Source organism: Vigna angularis, chromosome 3, assembly GCF_016808095.1.
Source record: "Vigna angularis cultivar LongXiaoDou No.4 chromosome 3, ASM1680809v1, whole genome shotgun sequence".
In the NCBI taxonomy this organism is placed as follows: domain Eukaryota; kingdom Viridiplantae; phylum Streptophyta; class Magnoliopsida; order Fabales; family Fabaceae; genus Vigna; species Vigna angularis.
The window spans coordinates 13,518,562-13,533,770 of record NC_068972.1 but is presented as its reverse complement, the minus strand read 5'-3'; the positions used below and the strand labels follow the sequence as shown (position 1 = coordinate 13,533,770).

General features: G+C 36.1%; 1 protein-coding gene across 4 annotated transcripts; it reads left to right on the top strand.

The window, feature by feature from the left end:
* Positions 1-884: 884 nt before the first annotated feature.
* Positions 885-12,807, top strand: LOC108322803 (uncharacterized). 4 transcript variants are annotated; one of them, XM_052874065.1, is made up of 8 exons: positions 888-2,012; positions 2,434-2,810; positions 3,917-5,008; positions 5,123-5,278; positions 5,394-5,745; positions 8,505-8,578; positions 8,694-8,826; positions 12,030-12,807. In XM_052874065.1, the coding sequence occupies exons 1-8, from the start codon at positions 1,100-1,102 to the stop codon at positions 12,038-12,040; spliced, it is 3,108 nt and encodes a 1,035-aa protein (XP_052730025.1). In that variant the 5' UTR covers positions 888-1,099; the 3' UTR covers positions 12,041-12,807. The 4 variants fall into 4 exon arrangements, with proteins under 4 accessions (XP_052730026.1, XP_052730025.1, XP_017410542.1 ...); XM_017555053.2 differs by having other exon boundaries at positions 889-2,012; positions 8,694-8,794; positions 12,030-12,355; XM_017555052.2 differs by having other exon boundaries at positions 894-2,012; positions 8,694-8,816.
* Positions 12,808-15,209: the final 2,402 nt, after the last annotated feature.

Sequence of the window (15,209 nt, the reverse complement as noted above, 5' to 3'; positions counted from 1 at the left end):
AAGCATTCATTATAAACCCAGATAGTGCAATCTAAATATTGACATGTTTAGGATGTTTGATTTACTTGTTCTATGTAATTTTAGTATGATGTTTGTGATATTAGTTTATTTTATAAATTGTCTTAGTATCATACTTACCCTTTTGTTTGTATTTTTTGTATTTGTATGTTTTCTTTGTTTCTTTTCTTGGTGACGATCATCACGTGAGTATGAGAAAAGAGTGATAAGGTTTTCTTTGAAACAACATTAAATGGGAGGATTACACATATCTTGTAGCTTTAGTTAGTTACCTTGTATATAATTTTGTTTAATTATCATGGATATAAAATTTTATTTATGATTATTTTAAAGACTGCAATAATTTTTTATTTATTTTTTACTGAATCATTATATTAAATATGTGATGATTTTATATAGTTTAATATTATATTTTTGGATGGTAGAATTTTTATAATTTTTTAATTATGATTTTTAATAATGACCTGTGTATTAAAAAATAAAATCAGTGTACATCTCTATTTTTAATTCCAAAACTTAATAATCAATGATATACCACATATTTTTGGTTTTATAAACACGTGTATTAATACTCGCATTGATAACAAACTAATATTTAAAGAGAGAGATGCTTTTTGTGAAATAATCAAATTTTCGTGTTATGGATTCATATTTTGTATATTCTAAGTGTTTTAAACATGATAATTAGTTACTTTTGAATTCAATTTGATTTCTTTTATAAATAATTTCAAGCATGAGTTTTTATTTAATTTTTCAAATAATAATTTCTAATTCTTTAAGAGTATTTGTTTTCAGTCATGGAGAGCAGCATGGAATGGGATGATGCATGGATGATAAACACGGGTCGGGCTAAATTGAATCCGATCCAAATACAATCATCACATACCAGAATACCCAGCCCCGAAAATCACTTTCATTCTTTTTCTTCACCTTCGCCATCTCCATGTGTGTCTCCTGCTACCAGTTCCAGTGAGAGCGTAGATTCTTCCTTTCTCCTTTCATCTCCCGCTCGCCGAATCAATTACGACACCCTCACCGGCCGACTCGCTCCCCATTTCTGCGCCCTTATTCAGCGGGCAGAATGAAAGGGGGGCGATCACATCGCCCTCAGAGCTCTGACCCACCGGATGAGTGGGTGGACGGGTCGTGGACGGTGGATTGCATCTGCGGCGTGACCTTCGATGACGGCGAGGAGATGGTGAAGTGCGACGAGTGTGGCGTGTGGGTCCACACGCGCTGCTCGCGGTACGTGAAGGGCGACGACACCTTCGCCTGCGACAAGTGCAAGGCCAGGCACAACAACAACCCGGAGGAGACCGAGGTGGCGCAGTTCCTCGTGGAACTCCCCACCAAAACCATCTCCATGGACAACAAAAAGGCCCTACCGTCTCGGCCCAGGCTTTGGACCGATAAGCCCATCCAGGAGCGGGTCCACGTCCAGGGCCCACCCGGAGGCGACCCTTCCATCTTTTCCGCCACCTCCGTCTCCTCGATTTTCTCCCCTCACCTCTGGAAGGCCTGCGGGTACGTTCCCAAGAAGTTTAATTTCCAGTACAAGGAGTTTCCCTTCTGGAGCGATAACGATGATGATAAGGATAACGTTAACGAGAGTTTACAAGCACAAACAGAAGCTCAACCACAGGCACAAGATAACAACAAGAACGGGGCTGGGGCTCTTGTTTATTTGTCTAAAGACGGTGATAATAATGGTGATGCTCTTGTGTTGGACCCTTCCTCTGTTGATGCGAGATCTGGTCACGCCAAGGAAACCGAAACGGGCAAGTTTGGGAGCGAGGATGTGCCGCCTCGTGTCCACAGTGAGGTGAAGAAAGAGAGGACTCTGCTCAGACCTCCTGTTGTTCATAACAGTAAGCGCAGCAAAGGGGATTTCGGGTCTTCAAATTCAAAAGACCGGAGCGGGAAGAAGCGGGCTAGGTCTACTTCTGACAGAGAGGTGGATCCCAGGAGGAGAACTCTGCATTCTTCTAAATCAGGTTATTTTGTTTTCCCTTCTTTTAAAGCTGTCCTTCTATTTGCTGCTGTCATTTTGGGGAATTGAGGGTTTTAAACTGCGCTCGTTGCGGTTTTGATGCTATTCTTTATGTTGTGGATCGATGCTACCGCGATTGTGGTAACAAAGACCCTAAAAAGCTGTCTGCAATTGTTATGGGGGACTGTATTTTCAAAACATTCTGTATTGATTTTTACTCTCTTCAATATCTATATCTTCGTCGAGATCTTGTGCTCGGGATTCCCTATTAGTACCACTGTTGAATTACTTGTTACCAGGGAAAAAGTTATCTCTATTGTTGTTTCATTATGTTACCGTGACAACTATGGTTGTATTTTTGCATCTTGCCATCTTTCATTTGCGCTTGTTGACTCCATCTTTTTCTTCTTGATTTTGGTTACTAGTATTTACAACCACTGGTGATGCAAAACAAGCGGACTTTTATGAGGACAGAGGACCAAAGATTTTAAAGGCTGACACTAGGAGCATAAAGAATAAAAACTTAAAAGAGACCGTTGTTCAAGAATGTGTTTCTGATGATTATTTGGCTGCTGATACCATCATGGAGGAGCCAAATAATAACTTAGCAACTACGGAGGACTCTTCGGAACCATTATATCCTGACACGACTAGGCATGGTGTTTCTGTTGTAGACGTTCCATCAGAAGAGAAGCCTAATCATAAACCTCCTACTGTGGTGGAGATGTCTTCTAAGACTGACGATGCTGTTACATCGGCTTTAAAGCAGAATAATGTTGGAAATGCTTCAGCTAAAGAAAAGGTATGCATTACTTACGCTGCTGGAATCAAGGACTGGCAAATCAAGTTTTGGTTTTGTGATTATCATGTGTCAATTAGTGATGCTCTGTTTTTGCCCATACCATGTTTAATATGGTTGCATCAATATTGGTAATGCCCTGCTAGGTGTATTACTGCATACTACTCCCTCCATTCCTTATAATTGTCAGATTTTTTGACAAAAATTTGTTCCTTTTTATCTATCATTTTTTCAATTTCAAGATATCATATATAACAAAGAGAGATAATATAATAACATATTATTAGAAAGTAGTTTTAAGCCTAACTCAACTCCACAAAATCAGCTTGTTAGGTGAGGTTTGCACCCACTTATATATTATAATTTAACCTTATCTCTAGTCGATGTGGGACTTTCAACACACCTCCTTCACGCCGAGGTATAGACATCTCGAGCGTGAGAGTAGAAATTAATGGGTGGTCCGATAATGGTCCGATAGCGGGTGGAACAAAATGGCCACATAGATCTTGCTAGGATAGGCTCTAAACCTGACTTTGATACCATGTTAAAAAGTGGTTTTAAGCTTAAATAAACCCCACAAAATCTGCTTGTAAGGTGATGTTTGCACCCACTTATATATTATAATTTAGTCTTATTTCTAGTCGATGTAGACATTGAAATAAGAAAACTGAAAGGGGTACAGTAGGTAACACGCTTAAAGTTATATTAAAAATAGAAAGATTAAATGATTGAGTGAAAATACCTTAAACTGCTATAAAGGAATCAAGGGAGTACTTGTTTCTTGGTTTAAGAAAATAAAATTTGAGAAAACTTATATCTCTTGACTTCAGTACTGGCTGAAAGTGGTAGGCCTTTATTCTCTCTACCCGAAGAATATGATTTTCCATGGACGCATTTGCTTTTTTAGAACTCAGATCTTGTAATCTTACCAGAAAATGGGATACTTAAAACTTCAGCTTGGGAGCCATTAGGTTATTTGCTGTTGTCACCCTTCAAAATATTTTTACTAGGTACATGCATAGTTTTATGGATGTTTTGTCATGTTCTATATACCTTTAGACTTGACATAACATTGCATTTGGATGACATTTCTTGCTTTTATAAACAAGGATGGGGATTGCTCAGTAGCTGATAATGCAGATGATAGTTTAGTAGTCAGAAGTGCTGCAAGTCCTCACGCAGAAGGTTATTGCGGTTCTGCACCAGAACTTGCAGATAACCAATTTTCACAAGAAATTGACCGCAACAAGCTAACAAGCTCTACAAAATGCAAAGTTAAGATGAAGAGGGAAGACGACATTGATAATTTTAAGAAGCCCTCAATTTTTCATCCTTCTCCTATCAGTGATCTTAAAAACAATGAAAAACTATCTGATCACAAATCTGATGTTGAAGTGAATGATGCACCAGTTCCTAGTTTACCATCATGTGAAAATAAGGTCGGCAGTGTTGACATTTCATCAGAAGTAATCCCTGCTGATTATATCAATAAGCCCAATGAATTTTCTGGTGATATTTGTCCTAGAAAGAAAGAACAGGAGGGTTATGAAGGTTCCTTGGAAACACAAAAGGTATTTTCTGAAATCAAAGATGGTTCAGATTCTGTTAAAGATCCTTCAAAATCTGAAGCACTTGGATGTCCAGCTAAAGTGCTAGTATGTGTTGGAAAGTCATCTCCAACTTCGTCAACCATGAACTCCAAATCATTGGGTCATGATATCAAATCTGAAGATACCGAAACAGCTAATCCTTTTACGAAGCATGGAGCGATGACTGATTCTAGTGTTCAGATAAAGAATGAAAACTGTACAAGTAATGTTGCCAGGGATGAAAATCCAAAGAAGTCTGTAAGAGAGCGACCAAAATCCTCCTTGAATTCCAATTCAAAGGGATTGCATTCAAGCAGGAGTGTGCATAATTCTGTCTCCAAGCAAGCAAATTCAGATGTAAGGGATTCTGTTCCAGTATCTTCCAAGTCTTTGATACATCAGACTTCAAGTATATCAGGCTCTAGTGAGCCCAATGTATCATTGCACAATCAGAAGGTTCAAGTGCAGAATAAGATTTCATCTTCAGCACCACAGAAAGTTGAAAAAGTTAACCAAACAAACATTGCCACTTCCTCTAAGTTGAACCAAGGTCATGTGACATCAATGAATCCTTCTCCAATATCAAATTCTTCAATGTTGAGTGATGAAGAGGTTGGAGCTGGACTTCTACCTTTTTAATCAATATACAAATTATTTCTCGACAAAATATCCTTTCTTGTTTCCTTTTCTCTATTAATTTGTCCTGTTGTTTTTTTTTGTTGGAAGCTCGCTCTGCTATTGCACCAAGAACTGAATAGTTCACCCCGTGTACCCCGAGTACCCCGAGCACGCCATGCAGGTAGCTTGCCCCAGCTGAGTTCTGCTAGTGCTACAAGCATGCTAATGAAGCGAACATCAGGTGGAGGAAAGGATCATTATTTGGTATAATTTGAAACAACAACTAAATTGATAAATATGTTTTCATATACGAATTTTATTTCTACAATTCACATGTTTTTCAATAAAGATGATTCCATTATAATTATAATTTGCACAGGTATCTAGACGAAAACACAAGGATGCATCTAGAGATGGGTCTGGCAGTTCTCGTGAGCTGGAAGATGAAGCTAAAAAGGTAGAGAAGGAGAAGGGTCCAACCTCTTCTGATCAGAGGAAACAAGATATGTCATATATGGAGGATGCTCCTGCGAGGGAAGAAGGCCCTGCATCTATGACAGCAGCAAACTCAATCACAAACAACATTGTTTCTTCCACGTCTGCAATAGCAAACAGTGATCCATCCTCCCCTCCAGAGGATCAGAATTTATCATCCATGCAAAACTCACCTAGGAATATCTCTGATGATGATACAGCGACTGCTGGAAGGCCAGCTCATCACACCTTACCTGGTAACTTCCTGTCAGGGAATAATGGATGCTACTGTGTTAATTTTGCTTTTTAAATAGTGTCTTGTTTCTATGCTCTTTAATATCTGGACTATATATATATATAAGATGAAACATTGATCCTCCATAAAACGGTGATTTTACAAATTTTGATTACTTGCCTCTTAAAACTCATCAAATTACCTAAACTTCAGTTTCAGTTTTCAAGTACGTTGACAAATACTATTACGAGTGTCAATTCCAGATTTTCAACCATTAATTCATGTGAGTTTTGAGATATAAATAATTGATAAGGGAAATGACCAGCTATGTGCGTGATATTTTTATTTCTAGGGGAGGTGACTCTCAGAATTGTAAGAATTAATTAGTTAGTGCTTATTCAAAAAGTCTTTAGAAGTCATCACCACCACTATCAATAGAATCTCTTTGGATGAAAAGAATCACCCTACGTTGAAGAGTGGGTCTTTTATCAAGTAGGAGAAATGTGAGAGGGTCTAATGTGAGTGAGAGAATGTTTATCATTTCTAGAAACTTTTTAGTGTAAAATTCAGTTTTGTAGGTCATACATGCATTGGAGAGGGATTTTCAAATTTGAAAACATGTAACCATATTTGATATAGTAAAATGTTTTTGAGACAATTTCATGGCTGTAGGCGAGAAGTATCAAACCACAATAATTTGTGTTCTTCAGCTATTTCCATTTGTGGTATACTTTTGTGTTTTTTATCTTCTGATCCTTGTTACACAAACTGAGGGTTTTTTTTTTTCCATCGGTGGTATCAACAATCATTACCATCACTATAAATTGAATGAGAAGAATTGTCCCTAGGTGAAGGTGGGTCATATCTCTACGTAATCCAAAATGATGTGAGAGAGTCTCTTGCAAGTGAGATAATGTTCATTATTTCTTGTAATTTTTGAGTGGGAGATTTGGATTTGTTGGGTGATACGATACAGTACTTGTAATCTTACTTTTGAGATGGTTCCATGGACGTGTGCAAAACATGTTGAACCACAGTAGTGTGTTATTTTACAATTTTACTTTGCAGAGTGCCTTTGTTTTCATTTTATCCTTTGATCTTTTTTGTATGTGCAGTGTGTTGTCCCCCAACTATGGTATCAAAAGTCATCACCACTAAAAATAGAGATTCTTGAAATGAAAAAAACCATCCCATGTTGAAAAGGGGATTGTTAAGAAGGGACGTGAGAAAGTCTTCTATGAGTTAGAGAATTGTTCTTATAACTTTTGAATGAGACTCAAATTTGTAGGGTGATAAATTTTGTGGAAGGTTTTTGAGGTTTGTTAATAAACTTGTAATTTTGTTGACGTAGATAAGAGGTCTCTATCATGTTAATTTGTGATTTTTTCTATTTCTATTTGTGGCGTGTTCTATCGTTTGATCCTGGTTTCTCCCAACAATTGTATCCGAGATGATGGCGTGCCCATGTGACCAATTAGATGAGTATTAAAATGATGTTGATGCTGGATCCATGTTAGAGTGCTTGTGTCAAAAGTCTTCTTTGTATTTTGAAAGCCCAGTGGCATGTGCCACCAACTGATTCTTGTTGAGGAATATTGAGATTAGAGGTATGATGGGTAGAAAATAAAATCTTATGCAATGGAAACTTTATTTGAAAACAAAAACACATAGGGTATGGCAAACCTCTTTTGAAAATTTTAATTGAGAGGAAATGTTAGCAATTTCAATTCAATATTTTGATGATTAATTAAAGCAATTTTGAGATTTAATAAATTGATAAGTGAAAGGCTGTAGCTCTTAGTTTGTGCGGTGTGATTTTTAGGGGCACAACTCTTAGAATTTTTAGAAACAATTAATTAACGCTTACTCAAAATGTGTTTAGAAGTCATCATCACCACTATAAATTGAGGTTCTTAGGATGACAAGAACCACCCATGTTGAAAGGGGGGTTGGTCACATATCCAAGTAGAAGTTTTGTAAGTCCTAGAGATGCATTCGTTGTAACTTTTGAGAGGAAGATTGAGATTTTAGGCAAAATGTGATCTAGGGAGAGTTTTTCCACTTCATTTTAAGGAATTTATAATCTTGGAAATAATGAAACACTTTTAAGATGGTTTTGTGGGCATTTGTAAGAGGTGTCAAATTGTGATAATTTGTGTTCTCCCGCTATTTCAATTTGTGGTCTCTGTGTTTGTGTTCTATCCTTTTTTTCCTGTTGTGTATGCAGGCGGGGGTTTCCCCAACAAATACCTGGATTTTATTGGCAAAAATTACTCTTTCATAGTCAGTCATAAACTATATGTGCATGTAGGTCTAGGCTTGGTCAGCCTCGTAATCTACGAAGCATGCAGTTTTATGGAACCACTTAGACACAACCAGTCTTTAAAGCGTAGGAAACCACACTTATATGATTATGAGCCTCACAAAAGATGTGAGACATTATTTCAATATTTTATATATTTTAAACTGACTTTTCTACTAATAATAAAAATAATAGTTTTAATTTTAATGTGTCTGTCCATATGGAAGTGTCTACCCATATCTCTAAATTATACATGTGTCAGTTTTAGTGTCCAAGCCAACGGAATAATTATTTTTTTAAAATCGAACACCTAATGAGAAGTTTAAAACACCCGTCACTTACTTCGGCACATTTCAAACGGGAAAGGGATGCTTCATAGCTTTTAATTTGTAGGCATGAAAACACTGAATATCTGAGTTTAATATGGTCTATTGAGCAATCTGTTGATAGTTTCTTACATAAATGCTATCCAAACTCAGGTTTAATCAATGAAATTATTATGAGCAAAGGCAGGCGCATGACATATGAGGAACTCTGTAGTGCTGTGCTACCGGTAAGGTTCTTTCTTTATTAGTATTGCTTTTGTGGTACCTAATTTTCTTTATTGTCATGTGTTGAAAATGGGGTTGTTCTTCAACATGTTTTGTTTTTCTTGTGCTTTATCACAGCACTGGCATAACTTGAGGAAACACAATGGAGAGCGTTACGCATACTCAAGTCACTCCCAGGCTGTTCTTGATTGTTTGAGGAACCGGCAAGAATGGGCAAGGTTGGTTGATCGTGGTCCAAAGGTATACGGATGTAATTTTCGTAACCAATCTTCAACTGTCTACACTGCTCGTTGAATAATTATGAAGATTTCATTTTCAAAAACTGTCAACAGGGATTTAATTAATTTTGTGACTTAACAAATTATCCTATGATGTTTTATAAAAAAGTCTCTTAAGTCAATTAGTGAATAATTGGAATCTTGGTTGCACTTGATTCTGTTACTTCTGCATAAAGATTTGACTGTGGACGATATATGATATGATAGTTCTATTTGATCATATCGTGGCAATTTGTCCTGCATTTCCTTTCTGTTTGTTCCATGGACTTTGGTTAGGTTGTGATATATGTTAAGTCCTATAAATGTCTGGCATGTGTAACCTGCTCTGTGGTTCTGTATCAACCAATTTGAAGATGAGACTTTACATCAACGAGGATAACACCCCAAGACTCAACAATCATATACCATCACATGGAATACCATAAAAAAGAGACAAAAAATGTACAAAGAGCATTGGGGACCTTACCAAACCCATGCAAAAACAAAAATCTCCATAGAGAACAGGATTACCCAAACCTAAAGTCTGGGAGATTGTGTCTGTTGCAAAAGAATTTTATACTAAGAACATGAGGCAAAACAACAAACAAAACAAAATCTTGTTTATTATATTATCAATCCCTATGTTAGTCAGACTATCAGCACAACAATTGCCTTTATGATAGATGTGAAAAACTTTAAAGTCCATCTCCCTACATAACTAAAAACACTTCAACCAACATAACTAAAAACACTTCAACCAACACCCACGAAGTATTTGATGAACCATCTGAGGATTATTAAAAGCTTGGCAGAAAAAGATGGAATCACATTGAAGCCGCACTCTCCTAAAATCATGAGTTTTTTAGCAAGCTCAATAGCTAGAATAGCAGCCATAATCTGCACATATAAAGAATTTTTTATGCCAACATAAGTAGAAAACCACCATTGTATTCCCCAACACTCCCTCTAAAAATGCCACCACTACTAACATGACCAGGACAACCTTTGGCTGCACCATCCGAGTTCACTTTCACCCACCTAACACTTGGCATGCACAATTAACCTGTTCAATTCTTGAAGCTTTTCTACGTCTAGCCTGACATAAAAAACTTCAAAATAGCAGAGTCGGTAATATCATTACTCATCTAGTTGTAGCAGCATTACCTGACTTGCTGATATACCATTGAACAGTGCTTAAAGCATATTTTGATTCCAATTTGTGTTGAAACCTAGCATGATTCCCTATTCTCCAAAGCATCCAAATGATTTTGTTACAGCAGCAGTATGAATGTCTTTAACCGGCAAACTGCATCATTTATGAAATTTAGAATATCCTAGTTATTATGAAAGAACGAACCTGGAAAAATTTTCTGCAACCCAAAACTTGACACCCCGTGACAGTCATTAAAGATATGTTGAGGGCTTTCAGCCTGCAAATTACAAACACTACACCTAGAACAAAGGTTAATAGATCTATATTGAAATTCATTATCAATGGGTAATTTATTATGCAAGAGTTTCCACAAAACCAGAGATTTAGCTGGAGGAATAAAAATCTTCCAAATAAGGGAACGCCAAGCAAATGAGCTTATCAAAAAGTGACAAGTTCCGTGCAGCTTTCTGGGTAAGGTCCCCTGATTCCTCCAGGATCCAATTGGGAACATCCCGCAAGTCAGAAATAGAGGTATAGTGTGGATTCTCAAGACCTGGGACCTGCTGTAAAGAAAAAGGCAGCATCCAATAATTGCCATCCCAAGCATGAGCAACAGTAGAGACGAAACTTTTCCTCTCAATACTAGGAACACCCTGCATAATCTGAAATAGCAGAATTCAAGCACCATCTGTCATTTCAGAAATTGACCTTTCCCCCATTACCAATTGTACAGTGAGTGTTTCCCAAAACAGAATCATACCAATCGGCAATGCCAGGCCAAAACTGAAGAGAATTTATTGAGAGCAACTTTGCAGTATTTATTTTTTAAAAATACCCAAGGCATATCACCGCAAGCAAAATCCCCAGCTAAACGGAGTACCGAAGCTTTGTTTTCTTCAAATATATTGAGAACCTGCACTCCACCTTGCTTACCCGAAGAGAGAGATTGCCACTTCACAGAAACAAGAGGTTGCATGTTAATATCCCCAATCCAAATGAAATTCATCATCCTTCTATCTACATCTTTCAAAAGAGCCACAGGCCATTTATAAAATTGAAAGTTGTAATGAAGTACCAGCAATAATCAAATTCACCAATTGTACCCTGCCCATCATGCTAAGCATGTTATCTTTCCGGTTGTTGTTTGGTGAGCAATTAAGGGAGGGAAGAGGAGGAATTTTTTTATTTTACCTTTTTTGGTTTAGAATTTTGGAGGGAAAGGGAGAGGAATTGAAGGATACATAATCCCTCCTGTCTTATTTTTGTCTCCCATTCATTAATGGAGGGAATTTGGATGGCAGAGGAAGTGATTTATAATTTGTTGACCGTGTATTCTAAATTGTTTCGGTATTTTATTTTACCTCTTCTTCTATTACAGTATATTATCTCTATTTTCCCTCCTTTTTCATTAGCCAAATCCAGGTCCCGCTGCTTGAAACGTAGTGTGATATAATGCTCAATTCACAAAGATCCTCTTTTACACCATTAGTAGGATAGCAACTTAGCGGGTGCTAAAGACTGAGACGGACAGCTTTATTTCAGAAGTTACAAGCTGTTCACTTTTTTAAGCATGCTGGCCAAGCCAATTCCACCCTGCAGTCCAATAATAGTTTCCGTTCGTCATGGAACAAACATGTGAATCCACCCATTTTTCTCTGGGACTTTATTTTTGCTGCAGTATTTTTTGTCATGAAACAGTGTCTTGGAGCCTTTGTAGTTATACTAAGAAGATCGCATGACAATATTCCAAGCCGAACTACTGCACATTGTTGTAGCTGAGGATTATCTATATCCTCCACCTCATTGTGCTTTTGTGGTGGATTGATGGCACTACCTTGTCTAAAGGAGTTTTTGACCAGATGAACCGACCCTAATGACCCCTAAAAATTTGCTACATTTGCAGGGCTAACACATTTAAACCAAATATTATTCATCTAGTCTTCCTTGCAGTGACTTTCTTTTATCTTAGTTTACTTTCTATGACATTGCTGCTATATGTGCTGTCTAGAAAACTTTCAATCTAAACATGAATCAATGTTTCAGACAAATTCTAATAGAAAAAGGCGTAAGCTGGAGGCTGAAGAATCTGATGATAATGGATATGGCAAGGGAAGAACTGCAAAAGAGACCGAAGGGAAGAACTTTGAGTTGCAAAAGGAAGAGTTCCCCAAAGGCAAGCGTAAAGCTCGAAAACGCAGACGCCTTGCTCTTCAGGGAAGAGCAGTGAAGGATGTCAGGAGGAGACAGAAAACTGACTCACTAACGGATGAGGATGTTGGTCCATTCTCCAATTCTAGTGAAGAGAGCATGTTCAGTGAAGATGAAATCCAGGTTGGCAGAATATGCCCAGCAGGAAGTACATCAGATGAGGCAGGTAGTGCCTAATATGTAGTGGCTTAATATCTGAGATTTGGTGTTGCAAGAATAAGAATTGTTGGCATGCAGTCTTTGGTAGCTTGTTTAATGAGAAGACGCCGCTTCAGTTGTGTAAATAGTGGTAGCAGTAGTTGTATCTTTTCTTCATGCTTGAGGCAGAAGGTGGTGTAGAATTTTGTAAGTGACTAATATTTTAGATTGGGTTGAATAGGAAGCAAGAATGTACAATTGGATTTGATTAGGAAATACTAATTTGGAAAGCACCCTTGAACGCTGGGAGCCTGGTATATGATAATCTAATTTAACACTCTCGGTATGGGTGCAGGATGATGGGTATAGAAGGAAGAGTAGATGTCGTAGCTTTGTAAGGGACAATGTATATGTATAGGATAGTTACTCATATACGGTTATTGATTTATTGTTGTAAAGTTCTTGTTGTATAACATTTTTAGGCTTTGCATTTCTCTCTTGTAAACTTCTTTTTCTCTTGCATGAAAGCACTGATCTCACAAAGATAATTAATAAGCTTCAACTTTGGAAGATGTTTATATGAAAAAATATATATTTTTGACATTTTATTTTAAAATAAATAAAAAATTAATTTTAGTAAAAAAATATTAATTTAGTTAGTTTTATTTAAATTTAAGTAAGATTAAGGTAATTGAATACGTATTTAGTATTTAATAATTGTAAAATGTATTTATTAAACTAATTATCTTAACTCTACTCACATGTTTCTAGTGAAAACTTGTTAAAAAAATGAGATAATTGCAGGTCTTTTGTTAATACAAAATACATTGCATCTTAAATGGTAATGTTTATTTTAATAAATATATATTATAATTATTAAATAATAAATACTTGCTTACTTATCTTAATTATATCGAATATAATTAAACTTTTTGTATTAGGACTTTTTTTTACTTATTATACTAAAAATAAAATATGATAATTCTTATCGTATTGAAACAAGTATCTAACCTTTATAACTTATTAACACGTATATAAAAGTCAATGTTTTTTTTAATTTTCTATTGATTCAATTAGTTAATTTTGATTTATTATATTTAGTCAATATATATATATATATATATATTATTAACAAAAAATAATAATAAAATTTCAATTGAAAATATTTAAATTTATGAAAAACCTAAAATTTAAATTAAATTATCACTTATTCTAAATTATCAAAACTTATATCAAACAAAAGACATTCTACACTCACAATGTGAATAAGCGCGTTTTAATATTACCAATGCTAATGTAGAAAGAAGGTTTAGGCTTTGTTCACTGGAATGAATTTGGGAGAGAGTAATTAAGGAAATTTTAAAAGATTCGAAGATAAATTTTTTGTTGTTTATTTGCGTGAATTTGGAGATAAATGAGAGTGAATTTTGAAGTAAATTTGTTTAATCTGACACGTCAATAAAATTCTACATTAATTCTCACAAATTTTAGTTCCAAATCCACTCTCACTTACCTCCAAATCCTACACTAATGATTTCGTAGGTCTTTTTTTTTTAGACTGTTAAATATGACTCCTACTTGGTTTTCTCAATTGGATCCTTAATTTTGAAAAAATTAAAACAAACAGAACACTACGGTTAAATTGGATTAAACACCTTGGATTTAACACAGTTAGACTAGCGTATACGTATGGTGTTATTTTTAAGTTATATTGTAATTAGATGATTGACGGATAAATTCATATTTGAATTAAGAAATTGGGGAAATTCTAATTGAAATTGGTCTCTCTCTTTGAATTAACATTTGTGAAAAAGAAAAATAAAGAAAACTGTGATAAAATTAATGGATAATGATATACTGTTCTTCTTTAATATGTAATGGGTGGTGGAAACGCTGCCACTACGATGGTGGAAATCACTGCATTAACGGCAACGCTCTCACTCCCTCTTCTGACGGCGTTGGTGGCGGTGCTGCCTCCTCCCACACACCCCATGGGTTTGACCTGAACCTTCCGACGTTGCTCATAGAGATCTCCCGTTCCAAGTTAAGTTCATGGTGGACACTCAGAATGTGCTCGGGGAAGTTGCGACATCGACATCAGAATGTTGGCCGCTCCTTTACAATGTCATATAGATTAATTAATGTGATTTAGCTCATGCAATCTGCACTGGGTTGTGCTATGTACATCGTTGTTCTTCAACCTTTTTATAACAATAATGAGGAGGAAACAAATTTTTTTATGTTTCTTTGTGTGCTATTCAATTAATTGTTGATTTTGATATATAGATTTGGGGTGCACTTGAAGAATGGGGTATATATGGACTGAATTTTGTTGTTGTTTCTGTTTTGCCTAAAGTATGGTTAATTCTTATAATTTCAAAACCCTAAAAGGTAAAATTGGAAATTTTAATTCATTATTGTTTTTTAAGAAGGATAAAATTGGGAATTTCAATATAGGATTTTTTTGGCCAAAAATATGTTGCCAAAAATCTCTTGGCAAGTCACTCCATATTTCGCAAGAAAAATGTTTGGAATTTTGACGACAAAAATCAAGTTGTGTGCTTCCACACCAAAACTTCAATTTGAAGCTGTTACGTTTAGTTGAGACAGTGGTCTTCCTGTTATGAACACACTTTTTATGTCAAGAGACACCAATTTTCTGTACAGTTTCAGACTCCTATGCAAGCTTTAGGAACACTTGAAAATTCGATGATGTTATGTGCTTCCACACCAAACATCCAACTTTGGCAGGACATCTCCGGAATGTAGTGGCCACCGAGCCCAGCTTTCATTCGGAGTGGGAAAACTTGGAAGTTTACACCGACACAAGTTGTGAAAATGGGGTTATGTGAAACCCTAAATTTCTCAAACCAAATT